Genomic DNA, 20,806 nt, shown 5'->3' on the forward strand with positions numbered 1-20,806 from the left:
GCACCCATGCTTAACACACTACCCCCCACAACACACACTCACATACAAGCACCCATGCTTAACACACACTACATCTCCCCCCCACAAACACACTGAAACTCTTAATCTCACACGCACACTCACACATACACTTAATTGAAATGCAAGCGGCCCTCTCTCTCGTTCTTACACACACACACACCTCATTGAAATGCACGCAGCCTCTCTCTTGTTCTCACACACACGCCTCACTCACACACACACGCGCACACACACACACACACATACACTTAATTGAAATGCAGGCGGCCCTTTCTCTCGTTCTCACACACTCACACACACACACACCTCATTGAAATGCAGGCGGCCTCTCTCTTGTCCTCACACACACACGCCTCACTCACACACACGCACACACACACACACGCCTCACACACTGACCCTCTCTCTCATTCTGCCCCTGTCACTCCCAGCATTCAGCAGTGTGGTCTCTCAGTACGCCCTGTACGACCTCACTTCCTGCGCTCAAGCCCTTCCGCGTCTAAAACAAAGGGTGGCTTCGGTCTTTCACTGCAGGCTCCAAAACTTTAACACCCCACCTGAGCATATCAGGGCTCAGATTAGACAAGTTCTCTTGTGTTTGTTTTTTACACGGGTGTGCACAATCACATCATTTATAACATGGCTTCCGTAAGCCGAACCTTTTTGCCAAGGCACTGTACGGTTTTCCGTGAGCATATTTCACGGTAAGAACAAAAGCTGTCAAACTGTGCGAGTTCAGGGAGGTCTAATAACCATAAATATTCCATAGTTTATACTTTCATTTGGACAGTGTAAGCTTAGATTGATGCTTAGAAGTGAGTTCGCCACTTATATTTATATTCAAAGCACACATTTACAATCCCATAATAAATGTAATATTTCAGCGCTCAAATATAAGACATATAATTGCAAGGCTGTAAAAAAAAAAAAAAAAAAACTAAAAATCTTTTTGATCGTTCCTTTCCTTCCCAACGGCAGGGAGATTTAAAGAATTCAGCCCGGGCTTTCTCACGGTGTGCCAGCCGTGGGTCCGGGCGGAACTTGGCAGGAGCAGGCCTGAGAACGGCGAGGCTTTGTCCGAGCGTCCCGACGAAACGTATTTCACCCAGTCAGCACCGCGCTTCGGAGGCCCAGTCCAGCTCGCGCCGCCTCGCTTCTCATCTTAATTTACACAGCGCGTAACTCAGCTGCGCCCGTACCCGGGGCGAAAAGACGCGCAGCTTCCGAAGCTCGGGCGCGTCCATGGCGACCACTTTGGTCGGGCCAAGGTCTCGCAGCCATGGAGACAGGAGACACGGGACTGCCATGGCGACAGGTTGAGTGATAGGTGCACTGAGGGCCCATATCCAGACAAATCTGACTTCCTTTTTTCTTTTTTTCTTTTGAACGGTTGTCTGATATTTGTATTTATTTTAGTACTGCCTGTTTCTTTTATCGTTTTTAATTTGCTAAATTATTTTCAGTTTTTTTATGCAACTTTTGCACATATATTAAAACATTGAACTCATTTTTAAACTACATATAACTATATATAATGTCAAATACTGTGACTTGAAAATCAGAATTTTGCAAAACTGTTAGTTAAGTGGCATTGGCTTGTCTCCCAATTCTTAAATAACATTTCGGGTCGGGGGTTAGAGAGTAATAAAGGAAGAACTGAAGGACTGAATCTGACGACAGTGATGAAATCATGACCGTGCGCAACGCGGCCTGTGGCCCAGAGCCCCATGCGACGGCGTGTCATTGGCTGCCGTCGTCCCCGTGGTGCGGCCAGGAAACCGACAGCTTCTCGGACTGGAAACCAAAGCATTCAGGACTGCGTGTGGAGTGTATATTTTTAACTGCAATAAAGACACCCAAAACATTAGGTCTGGTGATCTGTACTGTAAAGATAGGGGATAGGGTGGAACAGGCACAAACTTCCCAAACAGACCCCCCCCCCCCCCCAACAGCACACTGTACCCCGAGATCAGCCTCAGACCAGGGAACCCAAGACATCTACTGACAGCCACAGTGTCTCACTACTACCACCAGACCTGGGTCAAATACGTATTTGTTTTGGATTCAAATACTTTTCTATGTTCTGTTGATCTTGCCTGGTGCAACTGAGCCTGCCAATATGACCAGAGGGAAGAGTTTGCACTTTTTGAAAGTATTTTATTGGTTCCAATATACCAGACAAGATCAGTAAAGCGTAGAAAAGTATTTGAATCCAAAACAAAACAAATACATATTTGACCCAGGTCTGACTACCACACACCATTATAGTAGCCAAGCTGGACAAAACACTTCTACACCAGAGGCACCCCAGGGCTAATCATCAGGTTACACAACAGGTTTCTGACTGCATAGCGGATGTCATCTTCAGAAGTCTGTGTCACTAGTAAAAGGGAGCACACGTTCCGCGTGTTTCATTTGGTACTGCCAAAACTGCGCATGGACCAAATTTAGCAGAATGAACACAATGTTTTTACATGCTTTTTTTTAAACCCATGATCAAGGTTCTGCACGTAACTTGCATTTCACTCAAATTTCAAGCTGTGGAAAGAGAACGGCGAGAGAAGTGAAAGAAAGAGAGTCCGTCCATCTGCTAAGCAGCACTACGGCATTGCTTATCTGCTCAGGAACACGCGTTTTTAAAGAAACTTTTTTAGCGACTGCCTTTTGTTTCCAGTGGAGTCCAGACCATGTTCCATTAAGGTCGCATTAGCCTTTGATACTGAGCGATGCGGAGATAAGCCACCGCTACGGGGGGGGGGGGGGGGTCCGCGTCGCCGCGTCCATTGTTCGGGTCCCGAGGCCCCCGATTCGCCCCGCACGCCACACGCTGGACAGGAAGCTGCCCCCCGTGGGGACGAGGGGGGAGAGACCGCCACCTCTTCCTGCGGCAGACAGGAAACGGCGGGGAGGCTGGGGGCGCGATCAGGTGGCAAGCGTTACGCCCACGTGCCTGAAACTCAGGGGGGGGGGCCTGAAGCCTGTGTGTCCCGGCCACCGTTCAGGCAGACAGGTTGCTCTCGTATTCCAGCCACATTCCTGGGGTTCTGCAGTAAGTAACCCATTCGTTTCCCTGACAACCGAATCTGACAGGACCGATACATATACTACCCAATTCATTCGACCAGTATCAGATCTGTAATGTAGTGTAGTAAGATTTTGATATTTAAATTTAAAATATGAATAATGTAATAATAGACAGAAAAAATAGATTATTTGGACAGGAATTATTAATTCTCAGAACATTGTGTGTCACAGGCATAAAGAGGAACAGACAGGGCCAGAGACACTTTCTGGAACACAGAAATGAAGGAAAATTACTCTCTCTACACCACTTAATTCGATCAGAATCTCACAAGAATTTCAATCCTAAAAGCACTTGTGGGTAATCATTTGCATTGCTAAACACCTGTCACTATGTACTTCAACTGCAGTTGCTAAACTGCAAACTCTCCTTTCACCAGGCTAGACCCAGAAACCCCCAAAACTCAAACTTGACATTTAATTTCATCGTAACTGTCCCACTTTTTCAGGTGGCTTACTCATCTGGTGTCAGACAGCGCAAACGTAGCAGACGTTGCAGAACAAAACAGGCAGGCAGAGAGGATATTAAAGCATCATATTAACTACTCCACAAAATGTCAGTCTCTCACAAACAAAACACAAACAAAACAGCTGGGGACTGATTGTGTGGAGAAAAGGTAAGGAACCATTTGATTAAATTCGAGGATAATGGTTCTGTCTCTAAGTCTATTTGGGTCCTTTTACCTTGTTTTAAATATAAATAAATTGCTTCTATTTCACAATGTGCACCACAAACAGACGCTTTTAGACAAAAGCACGCATAGTCTGATCTAGATTGTTTTTAAACACCCATGCTAGTGTTTACCTTAATTTCTCCATTTCTGATTATGCTAATTTTATGGTTAAATAACATCAGACATTTAGTTTCCTGTCATGAAAGGTTTTTTGCCTTGTGAGAGAAAAGTTCATGAAACCAGACCCTTATACTTTCTAAGAGCTGCACCATCATCCCTTATTTTCACATGTAACCCACTTTTACAAGCTACACAGCTCTAAAATAACTTTAAAAGCTTTTGGTCATAAAGGAAATCCTTTTGCTTATCCCGCCTAATACCTTGAGAGAGGCGACGAGAGATCTCACTGTTTTCATTCGTATTCTTGGCATGTGGATGTTACACGTGGCTACTCCCTGACTGATCTGAATCACCACAGCAACCATAAAAGGGAGGCTGCTTTCCCCCGAAAGGAAGACTCCTGACCCCGTTTCAAAATGGCCGTCAGCTTGGGTGTCTGGCACCTAGTCCCTGACCTTTGACCCCTGGCTGGGCTTTCCACTGCTGTCTCCGTCTCAGCTGACCGGTGCAGCTCGCTTAATCTGGACATCGGCGCGGTTATTACTGTATAAAGGCAACCAGGGGCCAGCCATCGCAGGGAACACGCAGGGCCAGCCATCGCAGGGAACACGTGGGGCCAGCCATCGCAGGGAACGTGTGGGGCCAGCCATCGCAGGGAACGTGTGGGGCCAGCCATCGCAGGGAACGTGTGGGGCCAGCCATCGCAGGGAACACGTGGGGCCAGTCATCGCAGGGAACGTGTGGGGCCAGCCATCGCAGGGAACGTGTGGGGCCAGCCATCGCAGGGAACGTGTGGGGCCAGCCATCGCAGGGAACGTGTGGGGCCAGCCATCGCAGGGAACGTGTGGGGCCAGCCATCGCAGGGAACAGGCAGGGCCGTCCACCACACTGCCTGTTTCTGTGCCCTCGGCAGAGAGCATGACTAATTTGACTGCGCCTCTCTGAAATGGAATTATTTGTGTTTGGGAAGTCTTTGCGGCACAGAAGCGGGAATGCGTCCTTATGTTGGTCACGGTAAAAGACACGTACGAAAAAACCTCTTAAACCTCTTTGGTCGTGCGAAGACTGCCTAACCAAGGAATTCCCCACTATTTGACTGGGTAAGACACAGGCTTGTCACACGCTATGTCACTTCCCACTTAGCAAACAAGGATCTCTGGGCTGAGTGTAAGACTCACGGAAGAGAGAGAGGGGGGAGGGGGAGGGGAGGGGGGGTGGGCGAAAGTCAGTAAATGCGTGAGTGGGTGTGTGTGTTCGCGTGTGTATCTTCGTGAATGATTTGTAGTTTGCGTGCAATTAAAGCCTCTGGCTCCTGGAGCCACATCCTGTTTGCATACAAAAAAAAACCAGTGTTCCAGAACCACAGACATGACAATGGGACATTCCATTACTCCCCATTCCCCATTAAAAATCTATTTCATGTCTGCTCAAAATATTTTAATCTATATTTGATACTTAATATTTTCTGCCTGTGACCATGAGAACATAGAAAGCTGCATTGAAATATATAGATTGTATTTTATTAGTAGTTGTTTGCACTGCATTTAGGGGTCTGAACAGCAACGTTACAGGAATCCTATTATTATTATTATTATTATCCATCCATCCATCATCTATTCCCACTTACGCTGAACAGGGTCGTAGGGGGTGCTGGAGTCTATCCTAACATGCATTGGGCAAGAGGCAGGAACACACCCTGGACAGGCCGCCAATCTATCACACACACCATTCACTCACTATTGACTCACACACTAATACCTATGAGTCTCCAATCAGCCTACCTGCATGTCTTTGGACTGTGGGAGGAAACCGGAGTACCCGGAGGAAACCCATGTGGACACAGGGAGAACATGCAAACTCCACACAGAAAGGCCCCAAGCCAAGATTTGAACCCCCAACCTTCTTGCTGTGAGGTGCCAGTGCGACTGCACCACCATGCTGCCCATTATTATTATTATTATTATTATTATTTCCTAAAAGTATCTGGATCTCAACTTGAAGGTGTACAGCAGTAAGATTTGGTAGATGGCTTGCAAACGTCACGCCCTACTCAGTCACCAAAAGCCATCCATAATGGCCACATGGTGGCAGTATAACAAGTTGTTTAACGTATTGGCCTGTATCTCTGGAACCGTAACATGAGGAAACGGAGAAGAAGAGGAGAGGTTTCAGACGTATTTTTCTCATGGCCACGAGAGATTTTGACCTACGGGGTTCGCTGATGAAAAGTTATAAAAATAATTTTTTAAATCCCAAGCAGTCGGCCTCAACACACTTTCGAAATTTGCGGCGAATATGGGTGAAAAGATGTGATGCACAACTTCTGAATAACGCACGTGACCTGAATGAAACTTCCATTCCCATGTTTGTCTGAAGTCCAAAAAGCACACTGAGTACACATAGTTGTGCTTTCTTATGCGACCATCAGATGAAGCTGTAGTTTTCATATTTTTGACTACTTGATCTAGATTCAAAATCCTCCCCATTCTAAGATTAATCAGATTCAGGTGTTCTGTGTCATTCATTACATCCTGATATATGATACATAAGACTGTGCATTTGAGCATCATTTGCCCAATGCTGCTTGAACCCTGTTAATTTTCACTTACAGAAATATTTTATTATTAATTGCAGTAGTGATAGTAGCTGCCATTAATACATATATATGCTTCTTAGCAAACCGGTCATTGTACCAGTACCAGTAGCAGCAGCATTACCAGAATCATTATCCTTGAACAGACATATGAACATGAACAGAACGTGAATAAAACCAATCGTTGGTCCAGCTGGGCAGGCCACAATGAGTGATACAATATTTTGAGTTGTCACTGAAATTAAAATCTTGACTGACATTATTTTAGTTGTCTGTTGTAACCAAACGAAAGGAACTATACTGAAACCAAATGGAAAGCACGTGTCAACAAATATAATGCATATAATTTCGAAATAATACACTCCTATTATACATATTGCATGCACAGCCTGATGATACATACTGTTTTACAAATGTTGTTGAATTTAAATTGAATACTTAATGTCCATGGAAGTCCTCTAGTTTAAATACAATTATATATATTTTAAAAAGTTAAATGTGAGGAAAAATTGTAGCAAAAATTGCTACCAAAACCAGGTCTATTAGTAACCAGACTAGGAAACCTAGTATATGGCTGGACCTAACACCAACCAATGGTGTAACTTCATAACTCGGCCATGTTGTAAATGAGAATTTGTTCTCAGTCACTTTTACCTGGTTAAATAAAGGTTAAATAAAAATAAATAAACGAAATGGTGTAACTTCATCACTCACTCAGTCAAGGTCCAGCCAAAATCTAAAGTAAGCCATAGACTTGAAAACTGGCAGCACAATGCTGCCCTCTTTAGGCACATCATGGAATAACATTAAAACTGTGCTGAGAAGTGCAAATTAAAAAAAACAGCAGTCTTCTGTAGAAGCTAGCCTTCAGCAGCAATTTGCTGCTGGTCTTCAGCGCGTTTCACAGCCAATTGGCGTTTTCCCATGGACGTAAAGCAGATAACTGGTTCTAACCGATCCCATATTCATATCTGATATGAAACAGCACACTGTTTATCAAAGCCTGTTGCCACATATGGCAGGTGGTTCTCCAAACGTTTATTTCTGAGCAAACATTTCACCGTAGGTTAGATGCGGATGTTGTCAGCTCCACGTGCTTCAGTGTTCCTGTTTTCTCCATGAAATGGGAATAACTAAAGCAGAAACATTCAATTCCCTCAATTCTCCAATTAACTAATGGCTTAAAACACATTTTGGTTTTGAAAACAGATTCTTTAAAAAATTTTTTTTTTTTAAACCTAGAACAAAACAAAGCATAAATGATAATTAGTCATTTTTAACGCACCTCATGTCTAGTTAAGGACAACACATTTTTGTTACTTTCAAGACAGTCTGTGTTAGAAAGTCTCTATGTACCATAACTTGTATACTTGTTACACAAAGTAGTAACTTCGACACAAAATGTGTTGAAAGTAATTCAGATGGGGTTTAGATCTAAATGGTCTCACTGCATGCTTGTCTGGCGTATTCGGGAGTTTTGGCTAACGTAGTATTGGAGTAATGGAGATACGAGGCAAGTTAATACGAGTAAGTTAACGGACTCTCCGAAATACATATTTGTATAAACTTTAATAACGAACTAACTGTCAGTGCCATCGACATGCATTGCCTGCCGGGCATCTAATTCAGCTTCACATCTAACATCGCTAACACTAGACTAGGTCAGTTGTCAGTTTTCGTTTCGCCATTGCAAATCTGACTGAATACTGAATAGACTAGCTAGTATAAATCCTACAGTAATAACGATTAGATTTACTAGGCAACAAAAGCGCGTATGACGGCAGATTTATTGATTTTCTTAAAGTGACAACGGTCAAATTCACAGCTGCGAGTGATATGAAGAGTTCTAGGTTAACGCGGTCATATACAGAAATATCAGACCGTGTCCAATCAGAACCCACATCTAAAAGAAAAGAAGCCACCCGTGTCTCCGTGTTGAGATTTGAGTATGTGCTTTACATGACCACCAGGTGGAAGCAGTGAGTAATATGAGTGACTGAGCGTCCTCTCACCTGTCTCTGAGTCACTGTACAGCAGTGCACTCCAGGTCTGGGGCTGAGTGTGTGTGTTCTCCTCCAGTGCAGGGGCTGCAGTGAGTGTGTGTGTGTGTGTGTGTGTGTGTGTGTGATCCTCCAGTGCAGGGGCTGCAGTGAGTGTGTGTGTGTGTGTGTGTGTGATCCTCCAGTGCAGGGGCTGCAGTGAGTGTGTGTGTGTGTGTGTGTGTGTTCTCCTCCAGTGCAGGGGCTGCAGTGAGTGTGTGTGTGTGTGTGTGTTCTCCTCCAGTGCAGGGGCTGCAGTGAGTGTGTGTGTGTGTGTGTGTTCTCCTCCAGTGCAGGGGCTGCAGTGAGTGTGTGTGTGTGTGTGTGTGTGATCCTCCAGTGCAGGGGCTGCAGTGAGTGTGTGTGTGTGTGTGTGTGTGTGTGTGTGTGTGTGTTGTGTGTGTTCTCCTCCAGTGCAGGGGCTGCAGTGAGTGTGTGTGTGTGTGTGTGATCCTCCAGTGCAGGGGCTGCAGTGAGTGTGTGTGTGTGTTGTGTGTGTGATCCTCCAGTGCAGGCGCTGCAGTGAGTGTGTGTGTGTGTGTGTTGTGTGTGTGATCCTCCAGTGCAGGCGCTGCAGTGAGTGTGTGTGTGTGTGTGAGTGTGTGTGTGTGTGTGTGTGTGATCCTCCAGTGCAGGCGCTGCAGTGAGTGTGTGTGTGTGATCCTCCAGTGCAGGGGCTGCAGTGAGTGTGTGTGTGTGTGTGTGTGTGTGTGTGATCCTCCAGTGCAGGGGCTGCAGTGAGTGTGTGTGTGTGTGTGTGTGTTGTGTGTGTTGTGTGTGTGATCCTCCAGTGCAGGGGCTGCAGTGTTTGTTGTGTTCTCCTTCAGTGTCGTTTCTGGTATATCTGAGTGTCGGTGGCTGCAGTCTTCATGTACAGTTTGTATAAACACCAACAGTCTATGTCTGTGTGTAAAGATTGTGAGGTACCATAGCTGTACCCTAGCCAGTGTCCATATCTTACCAAATTTGAGATTAAAGATGTGGACAGTGGGCATGTGCGCAAGAACATGGACAGTCCAACTAAGAATAAATAGTTAAGACAATTATATAAAACAGATAATTAAATTTACATATACATTATACATCAAATAGAATAATTACACTTTTAGTAATTCCATATAAAAAAATCAATTATTTCCCACACAGTTTGAAACATATGGCCACTGACACTGCCTTTCCATTTGAATATTTTGATGGAAGACGACGATCACGTTGGGATTTGCGGTAAAACGGCAAACGTGTAAACATGTGAGCGAGAGTCCCGCAGTCAGAAACCTCAGCCCGCCTCCCGTTACACCAGTATAGCCTGCTGCTGCAGATTTTACCAGCTTAGAGGCGGAGTTTCCTCCCACCGCGACCGACAAACCGGTCCCTGGGGGCAGGCACGACGAGTTTGGAAATGAGGCGAGTTTACGTCACGTCTCGTTCACGAGTGACCCCGTCACGCCGAGAGACTGCTGGCTCACGAGACCGCGGATCGCTCGGACCGGACTGAAACCGGATCATTAATTAATCCCCTTTGTGTTTGTTTTTCAGTTTCACTGAAACTACCCTCGCCTCACGTTCGCTTTTTCAAATGAGCACTTTTATGCAGGTCAAGTACCTTCCAGAGTTCTGCCATGTTTGAACCTTGGAACAATTCTGCAACAAACACTTATTTAACCTGAGGAGTGACGTCATGTTCTGGAAAGCAAATATCAAGGGAAACTTGAACCACTTTTCCATAAACATTTTGCTTAATTGAGCAATGTCAAATAAGTTTAAAGTTCTAGTTAATGTTTAAAGTGTGTTTATGGCCAATGCTGGGTGTTTCAAAGGGTACATATTTGAATCATATGATGTTGAAATGAGTATGCACTAAAAACATATCAGTGGAGGTATCATTTCACAACCATATACTCTTAGTGTGGAATTAACCTATAAAAGTACAATGGATATCTTCAAGGGAATACACACGAAAATCAATTTTGCCTGGTGTATGTGTGTGTCTGTGTGTGTGTGTGTGTGTGTTTGTTTGTGTCTGCATGTGCGTGTGTGTGTGTGTCTGTTTGTTTCTGTCTGCGTGTGCGTGCATGTGTATGTGTGTGTTTGTGTGTATATGTGTGTGCATGGGTAGTCAAGTGTATCTGTAAAGTTACTGATGTTTGTTTTGTAAGGATTCAGCAATCAGAAAAGCCAAAAAAAAAAACAAGTCAGAGGCCTTTGGTCAGGAGCAAATATTGTCACAAATTACTTAACCTCTCGCCATGAGTGGAGAATGAAAGGAAAATTTAAAAAAAACAACAAAAGGAAAATAAAGGAAAAACCAACAAAAGCCGATAAAGCTATAAATACACCTGACAGAGAAGACAGTTTCTTGGGCAGGTCAAGGACCGCCCATATAATGACTTAGCATTCACAGGGCTGAAGGGTCCTGATTGTGGGTCCTCTCTGTGCCCCAGGCAGCTGACTGGGGTTTGTAATGGAAAGAGAGGGTTGTTTCGCTAGGGCAGGAGGGCAGGAGGGCAGGAGGCCAGCCTCGTCCCTGGGAACAGGAGCTGTGCCCTTCCTGCAGGTTCCCTGGAATTCCCCACGCTAGCTCACCTCAGCCCTGCCCCTTCAGCTAAAAAAAACCCAGTATAAAAGCAGGCAGACGGAGCCAGACGGCACAGGTGTAACAGGTAGCAGGTAACAGGAACATAAGGAGCTGCAGCGTGGATCTGCAAGTCAGAGCGAATCACAGCGTCAGTCAGGCACCAGCAGCAGAGGCACACTTCTCACAGAGCGGATTATTTGCTCTCTTGTTCTTGTTTTGAGGAGGTAGGCAGGTTTGATGTTTGTTTTGTGCTGTGCATATGTATTCATTTCTCATATTAAATGGCCTCTAAGTTTAAAAAAAAAACAAAACAAAACAAAACAAAAAACTCTTAAGCATTTATCTCAGTGAATTCAGTTTTAGGCCGTCTGCTGAGATTTGAATACATGAGTTGCAGAAGTATTGACATCGAAATGCTCGGGGCTCCGATTTTCAAACCCTTGTCAAATTTTTAATAAATGTGATTATTCTCCTGAGACTGTTGGACAGATGCACTTACTCAGAACATTTTCCAGAAAGCAGATGCGATGTGGGAGTCCTGTGAACTGAGCAGCATCCTTACCAGCGCAAACTGGACCATGTACCAGAGCAGCGCACCTGAACCTCCGGCCGCGGGGTCCTACACCGAGCAGCTGCCGCCATTGGCCGGTTCGCACGTCAGTTCTGTTCACAGTGCGCCCGGTAAGAGCAACTGCACACCTCATTTCTTACCGGATCATTAATAGCGTGTCTTCTTTACGGAAATGATATTGAGCCACCTTGAGTTTTCTCAAAGATGCAGTGCGTGTTTTTGACTGAATATCGGGTATTCTGGTTGGCACTGGAAGAGTATGTTCTCTCCAGCCTCTTTTGTATTGTTCCAGTACAGAGCAGGTAACAACAATTTAGCGATCAGATTTTCTCCGACAGACATCGAAATGCACGGTCCACAGTGGTCATGTGACTTTAAAAAAAAAGGCTGTGATAGGTCAAGCACCAGAACCCTTGCTGTTGACTGCAGTGTGAGAGCAGGTCTCATAAACCACAGAACCTAAGACTGCAGCAAACTTGCACTGGAGCAAAGTGAAATAGTACGCACTTAAGCTGGAGAGAAGTCAATCAGGAGAAAGTTTCGACCGGGCCAAAAAAAAGCCCGCTCTCACCCTGTGTGTATTTTTAATGCATTTTACTTTCTTTCCTTTCAGAGTCAGATAAATGGTACCACAAGCCCCCCCAGGAGTGGACCAAAGGCCACATCCTGGAGTGGATCAGCCACCACGTGGAGGAGAGCCAGTTTGACGCCAGCCTGCTGGACCTGGCCCGCTGCTCCATGGACGGGCCCGCCCTGTGCCGGCTGTCCCGCGACGCCCTCCTGTCCACGTTCGGCTCGCTGGGGGAGCGGCTGTTCCAGAGCCTCCTGGAGCTCAAAGCCCAATACGGTGAGCCTCCGCTGACGTTCCCGTCCCACCCGATCGACTACCGCCGCGGCTGCTCTGTCCAATAAAACTCCAGCAGCTGGCCTGTCCAATAAGACTCCAGCAGCTGGTCCGTCCAATAGGACTCCAGCAGCTGTGGGACGGCGTGCTGGGTAAGGGTGCCGCTGTAGGAATGCTAACCTGCACACTGCGCTCAGCGCTATGGGTGAGCACGATAACCCGCACTGGCTCAGTGGTTAGGAGGAACGCTAGCTGCCATCGTCTTCGTTGTTAATGGTTAACGCCAATGCTAATCTGCACCGGCTCACTGCTAAGGGGGAATGCTGACCTACGCTTTCTCAGTGCTAAGGAGGGGTCCTGCACACAACACAGAATCCTCAGTCTTTGAAATGGAGGCCAGTCCTGATTGAGCAGTAGTTGTGAGAGTCAACCGCATACACCCGTGGTTTCTAAGGGACCCAGACTTCAATAAGTAGCAGGCTAATGCAGTGTTAATTAGAACACGTGGTAATGCATGGCCAGGGCCAGGGCCAGTGAACCCACTTTTTCTTTCTGTAATCAGCTGCAGGAATGGCAGGGACCTGGGGCCAATCAGTGTCTAACTGATGAAATGTGCGGCTTGTTTCAGAACCTGGGGCCAATCAGTGTCTAACTGATGAAATGTGCGGTTTGTTTCAGAACCTGGGGCCAATCAGTGTCTAACTGATGAGTTGTGTGGTTTGTTTCAGGCGAAGGCGATCTGAAGATGACCTGCGACTTCTTTAACAGCCTATTCGAGGGGTACCCCGAAATCCTGAACGTGAGCGGCGGGGAAAGCAGCTATGACCTCCTGATGTCAGGTACGCGGGGTGTAGATCGCTGCTCTTTACCTCTCACGCCCACGGTTCTGTTTAGAGTTACACCATTCTCGCTTTCTCATCTCCATATTATGTCTACCTTCATCATCTAAAGTCTTAACAGTGACCTTAGAAAGGTCCTCACACACACACACACACACACACACACACACACCCAAAACACAGCCCCGCTCCAAAGTCCAGCTCTGCTCCGAAGTGCAGTACGCAGCTCAGTTCAGATCTGGCCGTTGGGGCGTAACGCGGGGTCGACAGCGAAAGACGGAAGGAGAGCGACGTCTGAAATGTCCGCATGTCCGTTTTCCTCACTTGGTCCCGTGTCCATCGCAGACGAGAGGTCCGACCTCTGCAGCTTCGCTCAAAATGGCTGCGAGGCGTTCGGGGACAGGACGCCGTCCAGCGACAACGGCTACGAATCCGGACGCACGTCCCCCGGCAGCCTGGACAACTCCGTCACAGGTGAGCGACGGCTCTGCTCCAACGAGATCGCGCCAGGCCGATTCGGCGCCGTCGGCGCTAGGCGGCTGTTAGCCGAGCGATAAACGCGGCGCAGTTTCGGTAAAAAAAAGCCTTTCCCCCTTTTTCCTGCCCGTCCTCTAGGGGCGCTGGGCTTCCGGAACCTCGACTCTCCGTCCTCCGCGGGGAGCGACTCGGAGCCCGACCGGAGCGAGGAGCCGTCCCCTCGCCGCGCAGGTGAGCCTCCCCGCCCGACTGACGCCCGGATCGCTGGGCTCCTTTCCCCCTCTCCTGCAAAACACACAGGCCGAGTTTCACACCTTTATTGTTAACGGACATATGTAAAAACCAGCTTTAAAGGTCATTCTAATATGGCTAATATAAAGTATAATATATATAATATAATATAAAAGTTTCTGCTAATGCATTTAGATTAGTTCGCCTTCCTCAGACCCTCATCTTTCTCTGTTTGAACCTGCTCAGCAGGCCCCTTTTTCTTCCATGAGTGCCACAGGCTTGAGCTCTTCATATTATCTCTGTCTGGGTATCTCAGTTATTTTCTTTAGAGGAAGCTGGGGGGAGGGGTAGGGGGGGAGTTAGTTTTGACACGGCGTTCTGAGGTGTGACATCCTGCCGCATCGTGCCCCCTCACAGAGCTGAAGCGTCGCAGGGGGAGGCCCAAGAAACACAGCCCGGGACCCGAGCCCTTCCGGCCCAAGAAGAGCAAATATGGTGAGTTTCACTCCAGCCCTTCAGTTTACAGGCCTGCTTAGGGTTGCCAGACACAAATATGGTGAGTTTCACTCCAGCCCTTCAGTTTACAGGCCTGCTTAGGGTTACCAGACACAAATACGGTGGATTTCACTCCAGCCCTTCAGTTTACAGGCCTGCTTAGGGTTGCCAGACACAAATATGGTGAGTTTCACTCCAGCCCTTCAGTTTACAAGCCTGCTTAGGGTTGCCAGATTTAGAATTTATCAACACCGGACAATAGGCACAGCAGGAGGCATAATTATGAACAAAGTTGGGACCTGTCAGAATTGGGGGGTGGGATTGGCGGGGGGGTAGCTGGTGTCCACCTTGGAACCAACGTCAGACCGGGAGCCATTCCATCACACCAGGGAGTCACTGACATGCACTTTCATTAGATGCTACTATTGAATTTCTTAGCTCAGTTACTCTGACCGGACAGCACATTGTACGGTCAGGACCACAAACAAGGCCTGTACAGATGATTTGAACACTGGACATTCTGGTTGAAAACGTGCCTAGACGTGCTGCATGGCATCCAGCATTTCCGAAACAGAACCGCCCTTCCCCATTGGCCCTTCAGAGGACTGGCAGCAGAACAGCCGCTCACTGTCACATCAGCATCTGTCAGCCGCTCACTGTCACATCAGCATCTGTCAGCCACTCACTGTCACATCAGCATCTGTCAGCCGCTCACTGTCACATCAGCATCTGTCAGCCGCTCACTGTCACATCAGCATCTGTCAGCCGCTCACTGTCACATCAGCATCTGTGGAGAGTTTGGAGGGAAAAGCCAACCTTCCTTTTTCAGAAATAGATTTTTTATCTATTTATCACAGAGCACTGTCTGTCACTTAGACTCTAACCATGACACGAATGTACATTTGTTTGTATTGCGATAACTACGCGATGGGCATGTACGTGTACTGACGCGCCGGCGGCTGTGACTCGTGTCTGCAGTAGCGCGGGGGACGCACCTGTGGGAGTTCATCCGGGACATCCTGGTCCACCCCGAGAAGAACAACGGCCTCATGAAGTGGGAGGACCGCAGGGAGGGGGTCTTCAAGTTCCTCAAGTCGGAGGCCGTGGCCCAACTCTGGGGCCAGAGGAAGAAGAACACCAGCATGAACTACGAGAAGCTCAGCCGGGCCATGAGGTAAGCCCGGGGGGGTCGTGGGGGTCGTTGGGGGGGGGGGGGGATAAAAGGCCGTATCGCTCCGTCTTCAGCTTGTGTGGAAATGAGCAATGAGTTGTGTTAATTCAAATAAGGACTGCACCGGCCATGCCGGTGTTATGTTATTTTAATTCACTGCACAGGCTGTTGGGAGGCTGTTAGATCTACGTCATCTGGCTCTATAATCAGGCTGAGCTTCCGCTCGGTTTGTCTTCAAGTGTCCAGATGTTCTGTCAGACACAAACATAACTCGCAGAACTGCTATCGCTTCTGCCATAGCAATTACCTGTGTGTCTGTGTGCAGGTACTACTATAAGAGACAGGTACCTGAGCCAGTGTGTCTGTGTGCAGGTACTACTATAAGAGACAGATCCTGGAGCGGGTGGATGGCCGGAGGCTGGTGTACAAGTTTGGGAAACAGTCCAATGGCTGGAGAGAGGCAGAAGTGGGGCTGAGTGTCTAAGGAGATGAAGATTAACCCTTGGGAGCCCAGACGGACACGTTGCCCAGGGAAACAGAGGGGAGTGACCCTGCTGCAGAACACAAATGCTGCAAACATCTTCTCACGTCGGGGGTGGGGGGGAGAGGTGTAGCACAAGACCGTAAGCCAATATTTTGGCTAATGTAGGTTGTATGAACCAAAATGTTTTAATTTTAAGTATATGTTCCTACTGTGTGTATGTGTTTAACGCTGGTCTGTTTAACATTCTCAGAGTCACTGCAGAGTACTTGACAGACCGTATAAATTAGTAGGAGACCTGTGCTTTCATCAAAGCACAATTCTACAGCATAGCCCCAAGTGACTAACTTGGAACAGAAGACTTCAGTTGTCTTATTTTAATTAAAAAATAGGACTCAACTGTCAATAAATTGCTTTTGTTCAGAAATAAGTAAGTACTATATACTATATAAATATCCACAAGTGTACATGTATGTATATATCAATGTATTTTCAGCTGACATGGCTGTAATATGATTTGCTGATTGATTATATTTTGTATGAGCTCATTTGCGATTTTTACTTTTGCATCTTTGTTTTTCATGGTTGTTTCTCATCTCCAAGAGACTCCTTTAATAAAGACAATTTCATACCAAATATATTGGTGTGCATTTTATAATGTCTTATGTCTTAACATAATAATTTTAAAAGAAAGATGCTGTTCACTCAAGACAGTAAGGGATAGACTTACAAAGAAAATTGTCACAGCCCAAAAAATATTTGCTATATTGTTATGTTTCTGATACCTTAATGACCAATTTGCTAAGACTGGCTCTAATTCCACAACCTCAAGAAATGGAACACAATCTTTCTCAAATTTACAACAGGACACACACATAAGAAAGGGTCCAAAACAATATGGTATACTGTTTTGACAGATTGTGTCAAAAATTGAGCAACCAGAAACACGGAAAAATGTTCAGTGTTAAATCAACTCCTACAGAGTACATATGGTCCCTATTGGACTCGTATGCACTCTTTTAGAGTTGAATTAACACTGAACATTTTTCTGCGCTCCTGGTTGCTCAATTCTTTGAAAATATTTACATTCCCATTTACAGTTCAGGAAAGAACTGCAGAGGTACAGCAAAAGACAAACTTTCCAGCGATATAATGCAGGCGAAAGATACAGTCGGGTATACACTCTTGTGTACAGGGTATATGTATCAGATATGTGTCTGTAGCATTTTAATAGGTCTAGGATTTACTCTGGATCTGTTATATGCAAAATGTTGGTGTCATGTAAGCCCATGTGGGCTGGGCATCCATGTGATGCATGACACAATAATAAAATTAATTCATTCATTCATTCATTTATTCATACAGTCGGGTAGCGGGTGATTAAAGATTATTAATATTGATTGGGCAACAGGTGGAACAATCCCTGCAAAATGAACAAATCATGGGGTGTCACAAAATGACATAATTCCTACAAGTCGCATTCTAAAAACGATTTTGACCCAATGCAACCTTTAGTTAACTCCAAGTAGATATTGTGATCTTTTCACTTCAAAAAGCAGCCCTTTAGTAATTCTGGCCCACTAACAAAAATAATGAAATTCTTTTTGATATGCAATGAATTATCAACTTATGCACAGATTGTGCAAAAATGACTAAACAAAATATAAGACTAAAGCAAACGATTTAGCGTTTAGCTAAAATCACTGTCATTATTACAACAACATATTTTAATATTCTTTTATAACAGAGTCCTATATCGTTTTCTTTAAATAAATAATGATAGGTAAGTAAATTGGTTCGACAACAGCAAGCAATTAGTTTTGGCTCCTGAATGAAAAGCAGACAAACTAAACGAAACAGCCATCAACACAATCGCATAGATAATACACAAAGTTCACAACATTACAGGCACTTAGCGGAAGCTCTTGTCAGACATGTAATTCACCGTTTGGACGTTCTCAGCCATGGAAAGCTTCAAAGTGCTCGGCCAGCATATCCTGGAGGTAAGAGGTAAGAGCAGGAACTGGGGGGTTACTATCTGAGATGTGAATGTGTGTGTCTGTGTGAGTATGTGTACGAGGGGGTGTTGATGCCCCTGGCCCCTCTTATTTTTCACCAGTTAAAATATGCACCTTTCTTTGAGTTAGGTTAGTTTTTTGGGGAGCATCTTGAAAAGAAGACGTTTTATAACAGTGGGAAGTGCGCATCTGAGTCCTGCTGCTACGTTCTACATTTCATGGTTTTTGCATTTCGGATTACTTTGGGACAAATAAGCTATAGTTTGGTATCTGCTTTCATTCATTTCTTGTGTGACTTGCGTTATTGTTTTAAGGCAGTTGAACCTCGTCTTTAGATTAAACATGAACATTTGTTGTAACTTAATACATTTCTTAATTTTCATCTGCTGGTGAGTTGTACATTTTGATAAAGGTTGATCCAACTGTTTGCTCTGCCTATTAATAAATTCTGCAGTTTAATGGTTAATTGATATCTTTGATAAAAGATAATTGCCAAATTAAATAAATAAATAAATAAATATATATATATATATATATATATATATATATATATATATATATATATATATATATATATATATATATATAGGTAGGTAGATATTACATGTTAGATAAATGGAGTGCTTTAACTGTTGATTTACTTGTGTTTGGCATTCAGAGAGAGAAACTTGTGACACTCTTTTCCAGAGCGACTTACACAACTTTTATACAGCATTTACACTGCATCCATTTATACAGCTGGACATATACTGAAGCGATGCAGGTTGTGTACCTTGCTCAAGGGTACAATGGCAATGTTCCACCTGAACCTGTGACCTTTAGGTTACAAGACCAGTTCCTCACCCTTTTTACTACACTGCCGATAATTACGTATAGAAGTAAAGAATATATTTAGGATGTTTTTTAATGCCAAGAATCAAAACAAAAATGAAACCCAACAATCAACTGTTGTATTTTGATTAATGCTAAAACAAACATTCATTCAAACACTTATACATGTATACACACACACACACACACATATGCGAGCATGCACGCACACACACAACACACACACAGCCCTAGATACACACAGACACATACACACCTTGAACGGATGCTATCACACATACCAAATGTGACAGGGAATTGGAAAGCAAACAGATAGCATTCTTTACAGGAAACGTAGACGGCCCTTCCAGTAAGTGCAGGAATGGTGGGCGGGGCCAAGAAGGCGTGATTTACCATGGAAAACAGATAAAGAAAAGGGGCGGGAGGATTCGGTCTCATGAACCGAAACTGAGGTCATTCTCCTAAGTAAACACTGCTTTCCCTCCCACCTACATATTTTTTGTACGTTATGCAAACATACACACACACACATACACACTCCCTTTCACACACACACACACACACACACACACACATTCACGCTCACACACACGCACATGTGCACACACACACACACACACACACAGACACTCTCTCTCTCACACACACACTCACACAAACTCTCTTTCACACACACACACTCTCACACACACACATTCACATACACGCATTCTCTCTCTCACACACACACACACACACAGACGCATATGTGCACATGCACACCCTTTCAGTGTCAGAGTCAGAGTTTAAACTTTACTCCGCTTTAAAACGGTTTAAGAACAGATTGAAACTTTTCTTTTTTTCATACCAGATAACAGAATGATTGGTACACTGTACAGACTAGCCATCCAGCAATAAGTCTAATCAGGTCCTAGCCCTCTCCATGGTCTCCATTTAGCCTTATGGTGAAAAGTTTCTTCGTCATTCTATGTGTCTGTCAGACCATCAGTGCTGTTAACCAATCCCCTGACCAAGTTGATCTGACATTTGATGATAAATAAACCTTCGTCTTTCAACGCTGATTTCCTGTTAAATCAAACGGTTCGGCGAGTTGAATTCAGTGATCTGTGAACCTCAGGATCATTGTGTTTGTGGATTAAAAGGATGAAGAGGAGTGATTTAGCTGGAGTTTTTCACGTCATAGGCCCAAGGAGCTGAACCGAGAGACACAAACAGAAACAGCATCTTCCAGCTGCAACAGCATATTTATTATCCAGCCTAGTTTTCTTTGTCCTCTTCTTCTCTTTTATTATTATTATTATTATTATTATGTACACTGGGATAGGCTCCAGCAGCCCCGGTGACCCTGTCCAGGATAAGTGGGTATAGATAATGGGTGGATGGATGGATAATAAAAATAATACTATTTTTAAAAAATTAATATTATTATTATTTACAATATTTTATATAACACGCATATTTACACGGAGCGCACACTGCGTGGCCCCGACACGCGGAGTTCAGATTGCGACACGGGAGGCAAGCAAGATGGAACCAGGCAAGATCAAGTGGCCGTGCAGCAACCGCCACGGTGAATGCCTGTGTTCTGCGGCGTGCGCTCGGGCAGGTCTGGCGGCATGACTAACGCTGCTGTCGGCCGCGGCAGGCAGATTTGGCACCGTGATGTCACAGTACTTTTCCGCCCCAAACACAACCGCATCAACACCACTGAAGCTTAAAAAATACGAACCTATTTAACTGCCTAA

General features: G+C 45.2%; 1 protein-coding gene across 2 annotated transcripts; it reads left to right on the forward strand.

Annotated features, from left to right (window-relative positions):
* Positions 1-11,165: 11,165 nt before the first annotated feature.
* Positions 11,166-16,848, forward strand: LOC118207430 (ETS-related transcription factor Elf-3-like). 2 transcript variants are annotated; one of them, XM_035381001.1, is made up of 9 exons: positions 11,166-11,327; positions 11,619-11,784; positions 12,288-12,521; positions 13,247-13,357; positions 13,703-13,831; positions 13,973-14,065; positions 14,483-14,560; positions 15,539-15,734; positions 16,104-16,848. In XM_035381001.1, exons 2-9 carry the CDS (start codon positions 11,631-11,633, stop codon positions 16,213-16,215), a joined length of 1,107 nt encoding a protein of 368 aa, XP_035236892.1. In that variant the 5' UTR covers positions 11,166-11,327; positions 11,619-11,630; the 3' UTR covers positions 16,216-16,848. The 2 variants fall into 2 exon arrangements, with proteins under 2 accessions (XP_035236892.1, XP_035236894.1); XM_035381003.1 differs by having other exon boundaries at positions 11,167-11,260.
* Positions 16,849-20,806: the final 3,958 nt, after the last annotated feature.

Source organism: Anguilla anguilla, chromosome 11 (assembly GCF_013347855.1).
Source record: "Anguilla anguilla isolate fAngAng1 chromosome 11, fAngAng1.pri, whole genome shotgun sequence".
In the NCBI taxonomy this organism is placed as follows: domain Eukaryota; kingdom Metazoa; phylum Chordata; class Actinopteri; order Anguilliformes; family Anguillidae; genus Anguilla; species Anguilla anguilla.

Coding starts and splice junctions, on each gene's coding strand:
- LOC118207430 (XM_035381001.1), top strand. CDS start 11,631: ATGTGGGAGTCCTGTGAACTGAGCAGCATCCTTACCAGCGCAAACTGG. Junction 13,358..13,702: donor CTATGACCTCCTGATGTCAG/GTACGCGGGGTG, acceptor TGTCCATCGCAG/ACGAGAGGTCCGACCTCTGC. Junction 15,735..16,103: donor AAGCTCAGCCGGGCCATGAG/GTAAGCCCGGGG, acceptor GTCTGTGTGCAG/GTACTACTATAAGAGACAGA.